This window comes from Natator depressus, chromosome 11 (assembly GCF_965152275.1).
Source record: "Natator depressus isolate rNatDep1 chromosome 11, rNatDep2.hap1, whole genome shotgun sequence".
NCBI classification, from domain to species: Eukaryota; Metazoa; Chordata; order Testudines; family Cheloniidae; genus Natator; species Natator depressus.
Genome location: NC_134244.1, coordinates 46,799,989 through 46,814,933, shown reverse-complemented (window position 1 = coordinate 46,814,933; position 14,945 = coordinate 46,799,989). Strand labels below are relative to the sequence as shown.

General features: G+C 42.6%; 1 protein-coding gene across 3 annotated transcripts in view; it reads left to right on the top strand.

Annotated features, from left to right (window-relative positions):
• PDE1A (phosphodiesterase 1A) overlaps nucleotides 1-14,945 on the top strand; it is a 350,612-nt gene that overhangs the window by 295,845 nt on the left and 39,822 nt on the right. For all 3 annotated transcript variants that reach the window (XM_074967720.1, XM_074967722.1, XM_074967721.1), the window contains 2 exons: nucleotides 1,174-1,314; nucleotides 9,743-9,843. In XM_074967720.1, coding sequence (XP_074823821.1) covers nucleotides 1,174-1,314; nucleotides 9,743-9,843 — 242 coding nt within the window. The remainder of the gene's footprint in view (nucleotides 1-1,173; nucleotides 1,315-9,742; nucleotides 9,844-14,945) is intronic.

Below are 14,945 nucleotides of genomic sequence, written 5' to 3'. Positions count from 1 at the left end.
ACATCAGACTATAGTCATTGTAATAACAATAAAGTTCCACCTAATATTGTCTACAGTCATTCTGCTGCTGTTGAGATCCTGACAAAGACTGAAAGCTTAACAGGTCTTCAGCTTTTGGATGGGAAGTCCCCAGTGCACAGCAGAGTGATGCAAAAAGTGCACAAGTAGCTTGCTTCCTTATGACTTAGGTACCAAGCCCATGTCCCAGACTTGGGAAGGAGACACTGTGCTGGTAGACACATAAAGTGTGGTCCTGAGCACTTGAGATAGCTTAGATCACAATCTGTGGACCTAAATCCTCACTGGGCTTTCAGCTGAGTACTATATTTTTCACTTCCTCTTCCTGTTCTAAATTGTTTTAATGGCATAGTGTTAAACACCTGCCACATGCCACCCTAGAGGAGGCTACATTACAGTGCTGTCTGAGGGATATTGTATGACTTAACTATTTCATATTTGTAAAGCACTTTGAGATGCTCACCTAAAGCGTGGTATCAAAGTGCACAATACTTTATTATTTATCATTATTATGATATTGAACTAAAGTTTCACTGTCATTGTGGAAACCCAGTTTATCACACAAAATCTCTAGGAGTCTTGTCTTAGGAAAAAGTTATTATTTAATTGCAGGAAAAAAAATAGAGAGCTAGATTGTGCCTGTACTTCACAGCCCTACCTTGTGCACAATGTGAGGCCCACATTGAGGGAGTGTGAGGCTATTGAAGTCAGGGAACACCATTTGTAACCCTGACCTCCTGGACAGGTGATTGGGGCCAGGATATGAAGATCAGTCCTCTACTAGTAATCCTGTGTGTCATACCTTTGTTACGTGAATGCCTCATGAGTTCCTAGGCATACACGGGGAGTGCTCTCCTACTGCACCTATCTGGGTACAGTCCATTCCCCCGATAGGCTGGTCCCACATTGCCCGTAGTGTAAGCAGGGGAATGTGTCCCCTGAGGGAACGGGAGCAGACCAGTCCGTGAATTCCTCCAGTGCAATTCAGGTTCTAGTCCTTTATGTTTTAGTAATTTGCCCCATCACCTGGATATTTGTGAACTGGTGCATCAGAGTTGCACTGTGTGTTAATTTACATTTTATTTATTACACCATTGACTTTGTAGCTGTTGCAAGAGAAACATAGCTTATTATTCTAATGTTTGCTTCTCACAGATCCCTGTGCCCAGTCTTATTTCATTTGCAGAAGCTTTGGAGGTTGGTTACAGCAAGTACAAAAATCCATACCACAATCTGATCCATGCAGCTGATGTTACTCAAACTGTGCATTACATAATGCTTCATACTGGTATCATGGTAAGAAGTACTACAGAACTCAGCCACTTTAGTTTCTCAAACTCACCGGTATATAGGTATCTACATGGGTATCTAGATGCAGGCTTACTGGTGCTACAGATGTCAATCATTTTAAAGGGGGCTTTATCGAGAGATGGGCCCAAACTTGGGAACTGGCTCTGAACTTCATGTTTCTGTAGAGGGCGCATGAAAATCACAGCTATAATTGCAACCAAAATTGGGGACTCACAGTGTAAATGAGAGCTCTGTCAAATTTCTGATACCTGGATTTGGCATGTGATCCATTCTGCAGACAGATTTGAGATGCATACTGTGACACAAATCTCAATCAGGATCTGGGGTTCTGGTGTGGGGCCATTTCTAGCTGGGGGGATTCTCTCCCCAGGGAACAATATTGTAGTTTAGCAGCACATATTGAACATGTGGATTAGGCAGCCTATTCATTTTCCTTTCTTCTTAGAACTCAGCGAAGGAAAATGGGCTATAATATGCAGATGATTCTCCCTACGTAAGCAAAAAGCGTTTAGAGAGAGTCTTCTCTTAATTTGCCCTGGGCTTGAGCATCCCTGGAAGTGATGAGAATGTCCGAGTGACCTGGAAGGGTATTCATCCACAAGAATTGGCAAGTGTTGTTTCCATTACCAGCCCCTTGCCCTGGAGGTTTTGCAGCTTTAATCTCTGCTGAGGCTCTGCGGGTAAGGGACTGCACTGAACCAGCGCATCCCTTGTTACCTGCACAAACTTCTCTGTTACTCACACAGTCTAGGGGCACCCAGTAAAACAGATGAACTTTTCTTGATGGCCAGTCAGGATCAGGTCCATCTGGGGGACTCCAGTTTCTGCATGATGTCCTTGGCAGAAGTCTGGCAGCTCTGATAGGGCTGTGTTCTGGAGTTGGTTCCCAAAGAACTTTCTTTTGGACCCCAGTTTATATAGTGAAACTTGAGTCCTGCTTAGCTATACCTTAACCAATCATTATACTAAAATTTTACTAACCAATCCTAACATATTGTAACAAAATTCTCTAACCAATCCTACCCCACCACCTTCAATGATTTTCAGCTAGCAAAATTAATTATGTAACAGACAGAAACAATCAAAGAACCAGACAGAGATCATACAGACAAACAATAGAGAAATGGAGACCATAAAGACAAAACAATAAAGAAATGGGGATTTCACAACCACAACTATTGATAATTGGTTTCTTGCCAGACAGAATGCTATCAACCTAAGTTTTCCTTAACCAGCTTAAGATCTGTTTCTTTATCTCGTGATGGTGGGTATTATTAGGATGAGGTGTCATTCTTAACAGCCTGATATTATGTTTTAATGTAATTTAGATGGAATGTGAGGATGTGACTTCCTGCTTCTCAGCTAATGGTTGCTGCTCTCCTAATATGACAGGTTTTAGAGTAGCAGCCATGTTAGTCTGTATTCTCAAAAAGAAAAGGAGTACTTGTGGCACCTTAGAGACTAACCAATTTATTTGAGCATAAGCTTTCGTGAGCTACAGCTCACTTCATCGGATGCATAAAAGTGGAAAATGCAGTGAGGATGTTTTTATACACAGAGACCATGAAAAAATGGGTGTTTATCACTTCAAAAGGTTTTCTCTCCCCCCACCCCACTCTCCTGCTGGTAATAGCTTATCTAAAGTGATCACTCTCCTTACAATGTGTATGATAATCAAGGTGGGCCATTTCCAGCACAAATCCAGGGTTTAACAAGAACGTCTGAGGAACGGAGGTGGGGGGGGGTAGGAAAAAACAAGGGGAAATAGGTTACCTTGCATAATGACTTAGCCTCTCCCAGTCTCTATTCAAGCCTAAGTTAATTGTATCCAATTTGCAAATCAATTCCAATTCAGCAGTTTCTCGCTGGAGTCTGGTTTTGAAGTTTTTCTGTTGTAATATCGCAACTTTCATGTCTGTAATCGCGTGACCAGAGAGATTGAAGTGTTCTCCGACTGGTTTATGAATGTTATAACTCTTGACATCTGATTTGGTCCATTTCTTTTATGTAGAGACTGTCCAGTTTGGCCAATGTACATGGCAGAGGGGCATTGCTTGCACATGATGGCATATATCACATTGGTAGATGTGCAGGTGAACGAGCCTCTGATAGTGTGGCTGATGTTATTAGGCCTTGTGATGGTGTCCCCTGAATAGATATGTGGGCACAGTTGGCAACAGGCTTTGTTGTAAGGATAGGTTCCTGGGTTAGTGGCCGTCACTAGCCGTCACTTTCAGCCCCCAACTAAAACTTCTCCAACGCATTATCAAGGATCTACAACCTATCCTGAAGGACGACCCATCACTCTCACAAATCTTGGGAGACAGGCCAGTCCTTGCCTACAGACAGCCCCCCAACCTGAAGCAAATACTCACCAGCAACTACATACCACACAACAGAACCACTAACCCAGGAACCTATCCTTACAACAAAGCCCGTTGCCAACTGTGCCCACATATCTATTCAGGGGACACCATCACAGGGCCTAATAACATCAGCCACACTATCAGAGGCTCATTCACCTGCACATCTACCAATGTGATATATGCCATCATGTGCAAGCAATGCCCCTCTGCCATGTACATTGGCCAAACTGGATAGTGTCTACATAAAAGAATAAATGGACACAAATCAGATGTCAAGAATTATAACATTTATAAACCAGTCGGAGAACACTTCAATCTCTCTGGTCACACGATTACAGACATGAAAGTTGCGATATTACGACAGAAAAACTTCAAAACCAGACTCCAGCTAGAAACTGCTGAATTGGAATTGATTTGCAAATTGGATACAATTAACTTAGGCTTGAATAGAGACTGGGAGAGGCTAAGTCATTATGCAAGGTAACCTATTTCCCCTTGTTTTTTCCTACCCCCCCTCCGCCCCCGTTCCTCAGACGTTCTTGTTAAACCCTGGATTTGTGCTGGAAATGGCCCACCTTGATTATCATACACATTGTAAGGAGAGTGATCACTTTAGATAAGCTATTACCAGCAGGAGAGTGGGGTGGGGGGAGAGAAAACCTTTTGAAGTGATAAACACCCATTTTTTCATGGTCTCTGTGTATAAAAACATCCTCACTGCATTTTCCACTTTTATGCATCCGATGAAGTGAGCTGTAGCTCACGAAAGCTTATGCTCAAATAAATTGGTTAGTCTCTAAGGTGCCACAAGTACTTCTTTTCTTTCTCCTAATATGGCTGCAGTCAAAGGCCTTTAGGCTTTAGGCCTTACAATATGGCTAACAGGAAAAGGCCTTATCCTTACACTCTTGAACACCCCAACCTCACTTGGTCCTCATAGAGCCTGTGGCAGCCAAGAGATTGCTATCACTTTGCACCGCTACAATGTCCCAATGCTTCTGTTTGTTTTCTTGGCTTTGGCAGCTGAAGCAAGTTCATACACTCATCCTAACTTGCAATGTTTATACTATTGCCCTTTGACATTGCTTCAGTAAGGAATCTCCACACTACAAATTTGGTTAGTTAGACACTTGTTAGTCCTGACTCAGAATTAAAATGGACACGTTTCATCTCTGTCAATTACCTTTTGGGACACTGTTTAGTCCTGAGTGTGAACTCTGTGTTTTAAAAGACAGAGAATGAGGAAGGAAATGGTAATAATATATTGTAAGACTTCTGTCTGTTAAGTCAGTAGAGTACAAAACCCTTGTGAAAATAGCAAGTTTAGAGTTGGCTTTATGGGTTTTCAAGTTATGCCCTGATATACACCTTGTACACACAGTTTATATCACTGGGGTTACATGTAATATAGGTGCCTGATATTTTCTTATTGATTGTCAGTGGGAAAAGGATCAAGCCCAATGACAATGGAGAATTTGGCCTTAGCATTCTAGGCAATTTTGATTTCCTTTCTAGAAAAGTATCTAAAGTATCAGGCATTTATTTCAATATTGTAAATTTTAATGTAGTGTTCCTTACAAAGTGAGGGTCAAATTCTGCAGTCTTTTCTCAGGCACAATTCCCACTGGTGTCACTGGGAGCAATGACTTCAAATCTCCCCCTGAGTGATTAGTTAATATGTGCCTGTAAAGAGCCTAGCAAACTATTACCACTGTATAAATATGAAGACTAGAAGAAGAAAACCCTAATACTAGAAATCTGACTCCAGCCTACAGAGTTAAATGACACCAGAGTGTATCTCTGAACACTGGATGGAGGAATACATTGCACATTAGAATCCTTGCTACTGACTATTTGCATATCAGTTCCCAGAATGCTCCCCCAGCTGATAAGTATGGTACTGCAAATGCACTTGGGTGTATTGAGTTCTGTCCCACACTCCTAGGCTTTATAGCTATTCCTGGTCCTGTGTAACACCATAATAATTTGCACTGCCTATACAAGTGGTTCTTAATAAAATAAGGCCTGTTTTAGATAGCCACAGTTAAAAATATTTATTATAATGGTTCCTGGATAACTCTGTCACTGTTAATGGGACAGCAGCAAGCCAAAGGTGTTTTCAAAGTAATGCAGCATACGAGGCAAAATAATATTTTCTGAGTGTCAGTGTTTGAAAAAGGCCCTATTGATGCCATTGCCCTGCAACGTATTAACGTCATTTAATAAGAGGCTGAGTTAGGAGATGGTCCCATGGTTAGGACTCTAGCCTGGGACTCAGCATACCCAGCTTCAAGTCCTGGTTCCACTATACCAGGGGTGGGCAAACTACAGCCCGGGGGCTGCATCCGGCCCTCCAGATGTTTTAATCCAGCCCTTGAGCTCCCACCAGGGAGCGGGGTCCTGGGCTTGCCCCACTCCGTGTGGCTCTTGGAAGCAGCAGCATGTTCTCCCTCTGGCTCCTATGTGTAGGGGCAGCCAGGGGGCTCCACACACTGCCCATGCCCCAAGCACCACCCCTGCAGCTCCCATTAGCCAGGAACTGCAGCCAATGGGAACTGCAGGAGGGGCGCTTGTGGAAAGGGCAGCATGCAGACCCGCCTGGCTGTACCTCCGCTTAGGAGCCAGAGCGGGGACATGCCGCTGCTTCTGGGAGCTATTTGAGGTAAGCACCACCTGGAGCCTGCACCCCTGACCCCCTCCCATGCCCCAACCTCCTGCCCCAGCCCTGATCCCCCTGCAACCCTCAGAACCCCACAGTCCCAGCCCATAGCACCCTCCTGCACCCCAAACCCTTCATCCCCAGAGCCCACATCCCAAGCCAGAGCCCTCACTTCCCCAATACCCCAACCTCCTGCCCTAGCCTGGAGCCCCGTCCCACACTCTGAACTCCTCATTTCTGGCCCCACCCCAGAGCCCACACCCCCAGCCAGAGCCTGCACCCTCTCCCACACCCCAACCACCAATTTCGTGAGCATTCATGGCCCACCATACAATTTCCATACCCAGATGTGGCCCTTGGGCCAAAAAGTTTGCCCAGCTCTGCACTGTACACTTCCTGTCAGCCCTTGTACCAGTCACTTTGTCCTTCCCCCTCTGTAAAATGGGGAGAGTAGTACTTCCCTTCCTCACAGCGGTGTCTGGAGGATAAATACATTTACAAGAATGTTTGGTGATGGGGGCCATATAAGTACTTTGCATAGCTAGATAGTGCCACCCTCCCTTTGGGGAGCTTGACAGTACAATGCACAAATGTTATATTTGTCTTCTTGGCTTCCGTCACTTAATTAACTTGCAGCCTTATTTACCCAGTGAGAGTGACACACAGTACTGCTCACAAGCTAATTGTTTTCACAGCAGGCATCCCTTCTAATGCCTTTATCTGCACTGCCACTCTCCTCTCTGACATGTGCCTGTGATATTTCACCCACCTTTGATGTAGTTATATAATGGGTGCCCACAGGAGTGGATTTATCAGTTCAGGCATGTCATTTGTAGTCTTTCTGTGTTTTCTCTGTAGCTTGTAGAACTGATATAGAGAACTGCAAAGTGTTGATCCTGTTCTTTCCCTCTGCACTTCTCTGGGCCATGGATTAAAGCAAAGATAAAATAAAGCTAGGTTTTAGAAACCCCTCAACCTCTAACCTTTTACAGAAGGCATACATTTTAGTATCCTTAGTTTTAAGGTCCTCCAGAGAATTGCTATGTTTTCCAGTTTTCCAAAAAAGCCTAGATAGTCAGAATTATCTTTTCCCAACTGTGGTATTTATTAAATGCAAAAAACAAAAACAAACAAAAAAAGCCACCATACATTATTGGACCACTAGGGTTATGAAAGTCAAGAAATAAAAAAAATCATATTAACATTAATTTATCCAGAGTAAACACACAATGGAATCTGTTATCCAAAACTTTCAGGTAATCAGAGAAGCTGCCCTTTCTGCTGCTATCTTAGTCCAATCCTTGGACTCATACTGAAGATCTTGGTCTGGGATAATTCTAGTATCTGAAATCTGAGTCAAATAACAGATAAAATCTTTCCCTGGCCCTAATGTGGCTTAAATAGCTGAATACCCATCTGAAGAAGTCAGAGCTAACAAGGACCAGGTATCTCATCCAGCCAGGTGTCTATTAGACATACAAAGTCAAGGATCATGGATGATGGCCTCTAACCTTGCATTAAATTCCCTGAACTGAAGGGTAGGGTCACTATTATCTGATGTCTTCTATGATTAAACCCCAGATGAGACAAGTGAGACAGATAATACAGATCTACAGTTAGGAACCAATGAATCTGATCCTCCAGATACACATTCTTGTGGAATGTAGAAAATTGTATGGGGATTCTAAAGTCATTGTTTGTTTGGTTTTCTTTTTTATCTTGTGAACAATACTCAGAGTAAGGGGAAAATATTCTTCCCCCACCATTAAATGTGTTGTGATACTCCCACTTTCTTACATTTCCCACCATAGTGGAGATATGACATAACCATCTTTCTTGTCCTCATTGCATGTTTTATATAAAGGCAGATGTTTGGAAGATTTTTGCTTTGTATTTCAATCTCCTAAAGGGACCACGTGTGTTTTATCTGAATACTTAGCTGAATATTGTCTTCCCTACTGTAGCTACAATATTTGCCAGCATACAGTTCCACATGAAATTTGTCTGCAGTCCATAGACACCTTTGCAAGAAATTCTTTACTAATTATAGAAGGCTTTTCCGGAAACTATTGTGGTTGCTAAAAAAATTATTTTGGGAAGAGAGGCTTAAAGATTTTCTGTTTAGCTTTGGTTATTAATAATGTCTAAGTTTCTATTTCAGTTGTTCTGTTGAAAACATTGTGGAGTCAATCCCAGCTAGGGGCCTAGTTTTTATAATACAAAATACTATGGAAGTTGTTGTTTCCATTTTTAGAACTGCTTACAGTACTTTCTCTCATTCCTTAACTGTACTCTTCATAAATCTACATAGCTTCACCAACTAGTCAGTAGTCTCAGCATTCAGACAGTCTTGTCTTTTCTCAGCATGTCCTACTATGTTATTCTAACAATATTAGTGAATCTTTACTGGCTGTTTTCATCCTCATGAAACAATCTGTGGTACTCATATCCAGGCAGCTTATGAAACAGCACTTGTATCTAGTATGATATAAACCTGGTGCCATAATAATAATAGTGGGGGGGTGGGTATGGTATGTATCAAAGCCAAAGAGACCATCAATTTAGTGAAAATTACAAAATGGGTGTAAGAAATTTTCGGCCAAACCAGGAATATGACTATGTGTGGTTAATCTGTGGGTGTTATTAGATTTGTACTGAGTTCACTCTTAGATGGAATACATTTCATCTAGACTGAGTAAATGTGTTATGCAAGACAACAGAACTGGAGGGGTGAACGTATCATGTGTCTTTAGAAATGCAGCAGCGTGGAATAGTATCAGATAGCAAGTAAAAGCTATATAAAATTGCATCACAAGTGTACCAAGCAGACCTCAGTTTTATACAAAACTACTGTTCTAAAATGGCAGCATTTTAACTATAAGAAGAAAAAAATGACCCAGTTTCAATATTGCAGGATTGGTGAAGTCTATGTTTAATGTTGATGTGGTACTTGGAAAATCACGGTGTGTTATTCGTCTGCGGGTCAAATCTTACACTAAGTGGGAAATTACAATTGTAACTTAATATTAAGTTTTACGTGTAATTAATTTAGCAAGAGACAAACATTGGCTGGCTGACAAAAGACCTCATGTTCAAAACCTCTGCCAAATTTATCACACAAGCTTTTATCAAATAATAACAATTTACTTAATTTTTTTTAACATAAAAGTTTTACTTTGCTGTTGCACATAAATGGCCCATCCTGGTCCCAATTAAGTCAACAGAAGCTGAAGGAGACATTGTAGTGTGCAATGTTCAAGATTTTATGACTCAGTAGGAAAAGAAAAGTAAGGTTTAATTAAGCTACACATAGAAACATTTTCAATAATGTAATATCACAGTTAAGCTGTTGTATAAAATGTGACTGGTTTTTGCTTTTATTCACTAGCACTGGCTCACAGAACTGGAAATCTTAGCTATGATCTTCGCAGCTGCAGTCCATGATTATGAGCATACTGGGACCACAAACAATTTCCATATTCAGACAAGGTAAGCATGCTTCATCTTATGATATCATGTCTGAATGCAGCTGTTGCAGCTCAATCTAGGAGAAAAAGGAAGGCAATTTAGCGTCAAAGATCTGATGTTCATACCCTTTGGATCACAGCTGCAAGGCTCAGTGCCACTGGCTGGGGTCAAGAAAGTACCTTAGTACATTAAAGAAGAGAGGGAAGAATTCTTTGCACTCATTCAGCAGGAAATGCTTCACCTGACCAGCAATTTCTCAAAACTTGGCTTTGCTGTGAACATTAAAGCTTCCTAAAATGTTTTACTTCTTTGGATGCAGGTGGTAGTCAGCTTTGCAACCCTTACTTACCCACGTCATACTTGCTCATGTGAGTAGCCTCCTTGGCTTTGATACAGTTAATGAGATTACTCCTCTGAGCAAGGAAGGACAGCATGTGAGAATAAGGATCACAGGATCTGGTTGCATATCTTTAAAGTGAAATCTTCACATTTGACCGCTCTGTGAGGGGTCATTGCAAAATTCTTGGAACACTGACTGACAAGGATGCCAGTTGTACAGAATATTTCTGAGCCTTCTCTCTTCTCATTATCCTTTGTACCCATTCCCTTTATTTCTGGCTTAGTAGCGCCTTTATAGGTTTCAGAGTAGCAGCCGTGTTAGTCTGTATTCGCAAAAAGAAAAGGAGGACTTGTGGCACCTTAGAGACTAACACATTTATTTGAGCATAAGCTTTCGTGAGCTACAGCTCAGGGATGCATTCAGTGGAAAATACAGTGGGGAGATTTATATACATAGAGAACATGAAATAATGGGTGTTACCATATGCACTGTAACGAGAGTGATCACTTAAGGTGAGCTATTACCAGCAGGAGAGCGGAGGGGGGGACCTTTTGTAGTGATAATCAAGGTGGGCCATTTCCAGCAGTTGACAAGAACGTCTGAGGAACAGTGGGGGGGGGGAATAAATAAGGGGAAATAGTTTTACTTTGTGTAATGACCCATCCACTCCCAGTCTCTATTCAAGCCTAAATTAATTGTATCCAGTTTGCAAATTAATTCCAATTCAGCAGTCTCTCGTTGGAGTCTGTTTCTGAAGTTTTTTTGTTGAAGAATTGCAACTTTTAGGTCTGTAATCGAGTGACCAAAGAGATTGAAGTGTTCTCCAACTGGTTTTTGAATGTTATAATTCTTGACGTCTGATTTGTGTCCATTTATTCTTTTACGTAGAGACTGTCCAGTTTGACCAATGTACATGGCAGAGGGGCATTTCTGGCACATGATGGCATATATACATTGGTAGATGTGCAGGTGAACGAGCCTCTGATCATGTGGCTGAAGTGACTAGGCCCTATGATGGTGTCCCCTGAATAGATATGTGGACACAGTTGGCAACGGGCTTTGTTGCAAGGATAGGTTCCTGGGTTAGTGTTTTTGTTGTGTGGTGTGTGGTTGCTGGTGAATATTTGCTTCAGGTTGGGGGGCTGTCTATAAGCAAGAACTGGCCTGTCTCCCAAGATCTGTGAGAGTAATGGGTCGTCCTTCAGGATAGGTTGTAGATCCTTGATGATGCATTGGAGAGGTCAGTCAAGAATTATAACATTATAACATTCAAAAACCAGTCGGAGAACACTTCAATCTCTTTGGTCACTCGATTACAGACCTAAAAGTTGCAATTCTTCAACAAAAAAACTTCAAAAACAGACTCCAACGAGAGACTGCTGAATTGGAATTAATTTGCAAACTGGATACAATTAGCTTAGGCTTGAATAGAGACTGGGAGTGGATGGGTCATTACACAAAGTAAAGCTATTTCCCCTTGTTTATTCCCCCCATCCACCCCCCACTGTTCCTCAGACATTCTTGTCAACTGCTGGAAATGGCCCACCTTGATTATCACTACAAAAGGTTTTCTTCCCCCGACCCCCCTCCCGGCCGCTCTCCTGCTGGTAATAGCTCATTTTAAGTGATCACTCTCCTTACAGTGTGTATGGTAACACCCGTTGTTTCATGTTCTCTATGTATATAAATCTCCCCACTGTATTTTCCACTGAATGCATCCCATGAAGTGAGCTGTAGCTCACGAAAGCTTATGCTCAAATAAATGTGTTAGTCTCTAAGGTGCCACAAGTCCTCCTTTTCTTTTAGCTCCTTTATAGTATCCCATTTGATCATATATTTGAAGTAGGCCTCCCAGTCCCCAGACACTCTCCTTGCCCTCCTTCATATCCCTCCTTAAATGCTGCTTCCCCTCCAGCAGTGTCTCCAAACCCATCTGAACTGTTATTTGGGGTGTCATATTTGTTTGTATTAAGTTGCAAGATCCTTGGGACACAGGGACATTTTCAAAGACAGAAATGGCAGTTAGGCTTCTAGGCGGGGAGTCTGAGGTGCCTTTCTCTGCCTATTTTGTAAGTATCCATGCTGTGTACAGTGTAGTCCAATGGAGAAAGCACTGGACTGAGAGGCCAGAAGCCCCGTGTTCTAGTCCGGGCGCTGCCATTGCCTTGCTTTGCCTCAGGTTTCCTCACTGTAAAATGGGGGTATTTACCCAGCTTTAAAAAATGTTTTGAGATCTACAAATGAAAAACACGGTAAGTGGAAATCTAATCCTATTGCACTAGAAAAAAAGGTATAAAACGTATAGCATGCCCTTTCTTCCTTAATCCCAAAGTGGGGTGGGGATGGGCCTCTCATGATATGGCATACGGAGACGTTTAATAATAATTAATAATTGACTTAAGTCTATTATTGCTGAAATGACTATATCATTTAAAAGTATGTTGGGTAGGGATTGCTTTGTTTTAACAATAGAAAAAGCTATCTTTTTCTTTAAATACTGTAGGGCAGATTCTGACCCACTGCTGCGCTGAGGTTGCCCAGAGTAGGGGAACGTCTGGTGGTGCTTTTCTCTATCACTGCAGTTTGGGAAAGGGGTGTGGGCAGGACTCCATATCTCAAAGATCACTTGGCCCATAGACACAGCCGGTACGAGTTAGAGCAGCCAGGCATCATTGGGACATGGTGCCCCACCCTGTAATCTGAGTTAGATTGTGGAACTGGGGATCGGTCTAGTGCAGAGCGGCTCATCAGGCACCTTTGCGCCCCCTCCTCAGCTGTACTGAAATACTGAACAATTATTTCCATCACTGTATTTTGGCAAGAAAACCACTCTTCATAAGAGAGAACAGGCGTGTTCTTCCACTTACCTGAGGTTATACTGCCTGCCAGTGGTAGGCTTTAGACGGTGTAAGGACTGCATACAGGTTAATCAGCTGATGTGCTTTGGGACACATGCTTTGATAAATCTGATGATGAACAAATTCTATGTCTGCAGCTAATTTACCAGCAAAAGCCCTTTCCTCTTCAACATAATGGTGCATTCACACAGTCTGGCTAAAGATAAGTTGTTCTAAATTTAAACTGCTTTTCTGTTTTAGTCTTTTATATTTTGGTTTGCAAAAGTGGAAAATAAATTAAGCTGTTAAACTCTGAGTTTTAAAGTTAAATACTTACTAGAATGTATTTGTTTTGTGATATTACCCAATCTTCCTTCATAATTGGATCTGAACGTAAAAAAAGAGATCTATTCACCTTTCGTCCATGTTTCTATTACTTCAAAAAGGCAGAAGAAATTACCCTCACAGTCATGTCAAATCTCTGCACTGATTAAAAACAACCATGATTAGCTATGTGGATCAAAAAAGTGTGCTTCACAAAAATACCTGATTGGCAAATCATAGATTTTCCCATATCAGTAAGAGCTTGGACATAAACACTGTCATTATTTAGGTAGGATATGCTTTGTTCACTTAATAAACAAACTTTACAATCCTGCTTTACTTCGGTAGTTTCCCGGGTTCCATACCATGCACATGAGTGGTTAGTTTGGATTTTTTTTAATAGTACTCATTGTTTCAAGGGGTACATTTCCACCTAACTAACAGTGGAGCTAGCTGAGTAGCTAAATCATCACAGAGCACTTTAGAACAGTAGTTCACCTGTCTTCCATTACAGTGTTATAAGTGCCATGGATGTGTAACCCATGCCTGGTTGGTGTGGCACTCTTGTGACGAAGTGGGACTGTTCTGTTTCCTCTGAATACTTTGGGGTGCCTCAGTTTCCCCTATGCAGTTCTTAAGTATCTAGGTGGTGCGATAAGGGTGTATGATCGTTGCAGAACCCTAGAGGGCAGGTGTGTGCATGGGTCTGGACACAGAGAATGGCCAACACCCTGTTTCCTGGCAACTGATGGCCTGGGCCCTTCCCCCCTGCAAGGTGATAGCTAAAGGGTTGAAGACAAAGAGATCAGGTGACCTCCAGGCCCGGGAAAGTGACAAAGCCCAGAGGAGGAGGGGCTGGAGGGTGAGTCACTTTGGGGCTGGCTGGGGACGAGGAGTGAAGTGCAAACGTGGTTGTCTGTGTCACTGCCCCCCAAAATGGACCCGGCTGAGGGGTCCTGTTCTCTGTACCTACAAGCTCTGTTTTAGACCACGTTCCTGTCGTCTAATAAACCTCTGTTTTACTGGCTGGCTGAGAGTCATGTCTGACTGCGAAGTTGGGGTGCAGCACCCTCTGGCTTCTCCAGGACCCCGCCTGGGCGGATTCGCTGTGGGAAGCGCACAGAGGGGTAGAGGATGCTGAATGCTCCAAGGTCAGACCCAGGAAGGTGGAAGCTGTGTGAGCTGTGTATCCTGGAGACAGTCTGCTCCCAGAGAGGAGACTTCCCCGGGGTCCTGCCTGGCTTCATAGGGAGCAGTTCCAGAGCATCGCCCGGGGACTCCGTGACAACTCTGTCCTCCACTCATGGCACCTAGCTCAGCTAGAGATTGATGAGTCTCTTACAGCCTTAGCAAAGAGCCATGTGGCTTTTAGCTTATGCAATAGAGGCTCTTGCATTTAGCTCCAGAGATCTCAGGTTCGATCCGGTCTGCTGACAACTGGGGTCTGTCATCATTACAGATGGGACCAATCCTAATTCCTGATTTATACACCACCAAAGTATGGATCCAAAGCTGGGGCCCTTTTCTAATTATTAGGAAGAGGTCATATTGTCAAGCACACTGTTGTGGATGAACAAATTACCACTAATGATAGCTAGTGATGGCAAGGTCATAACTCTTTA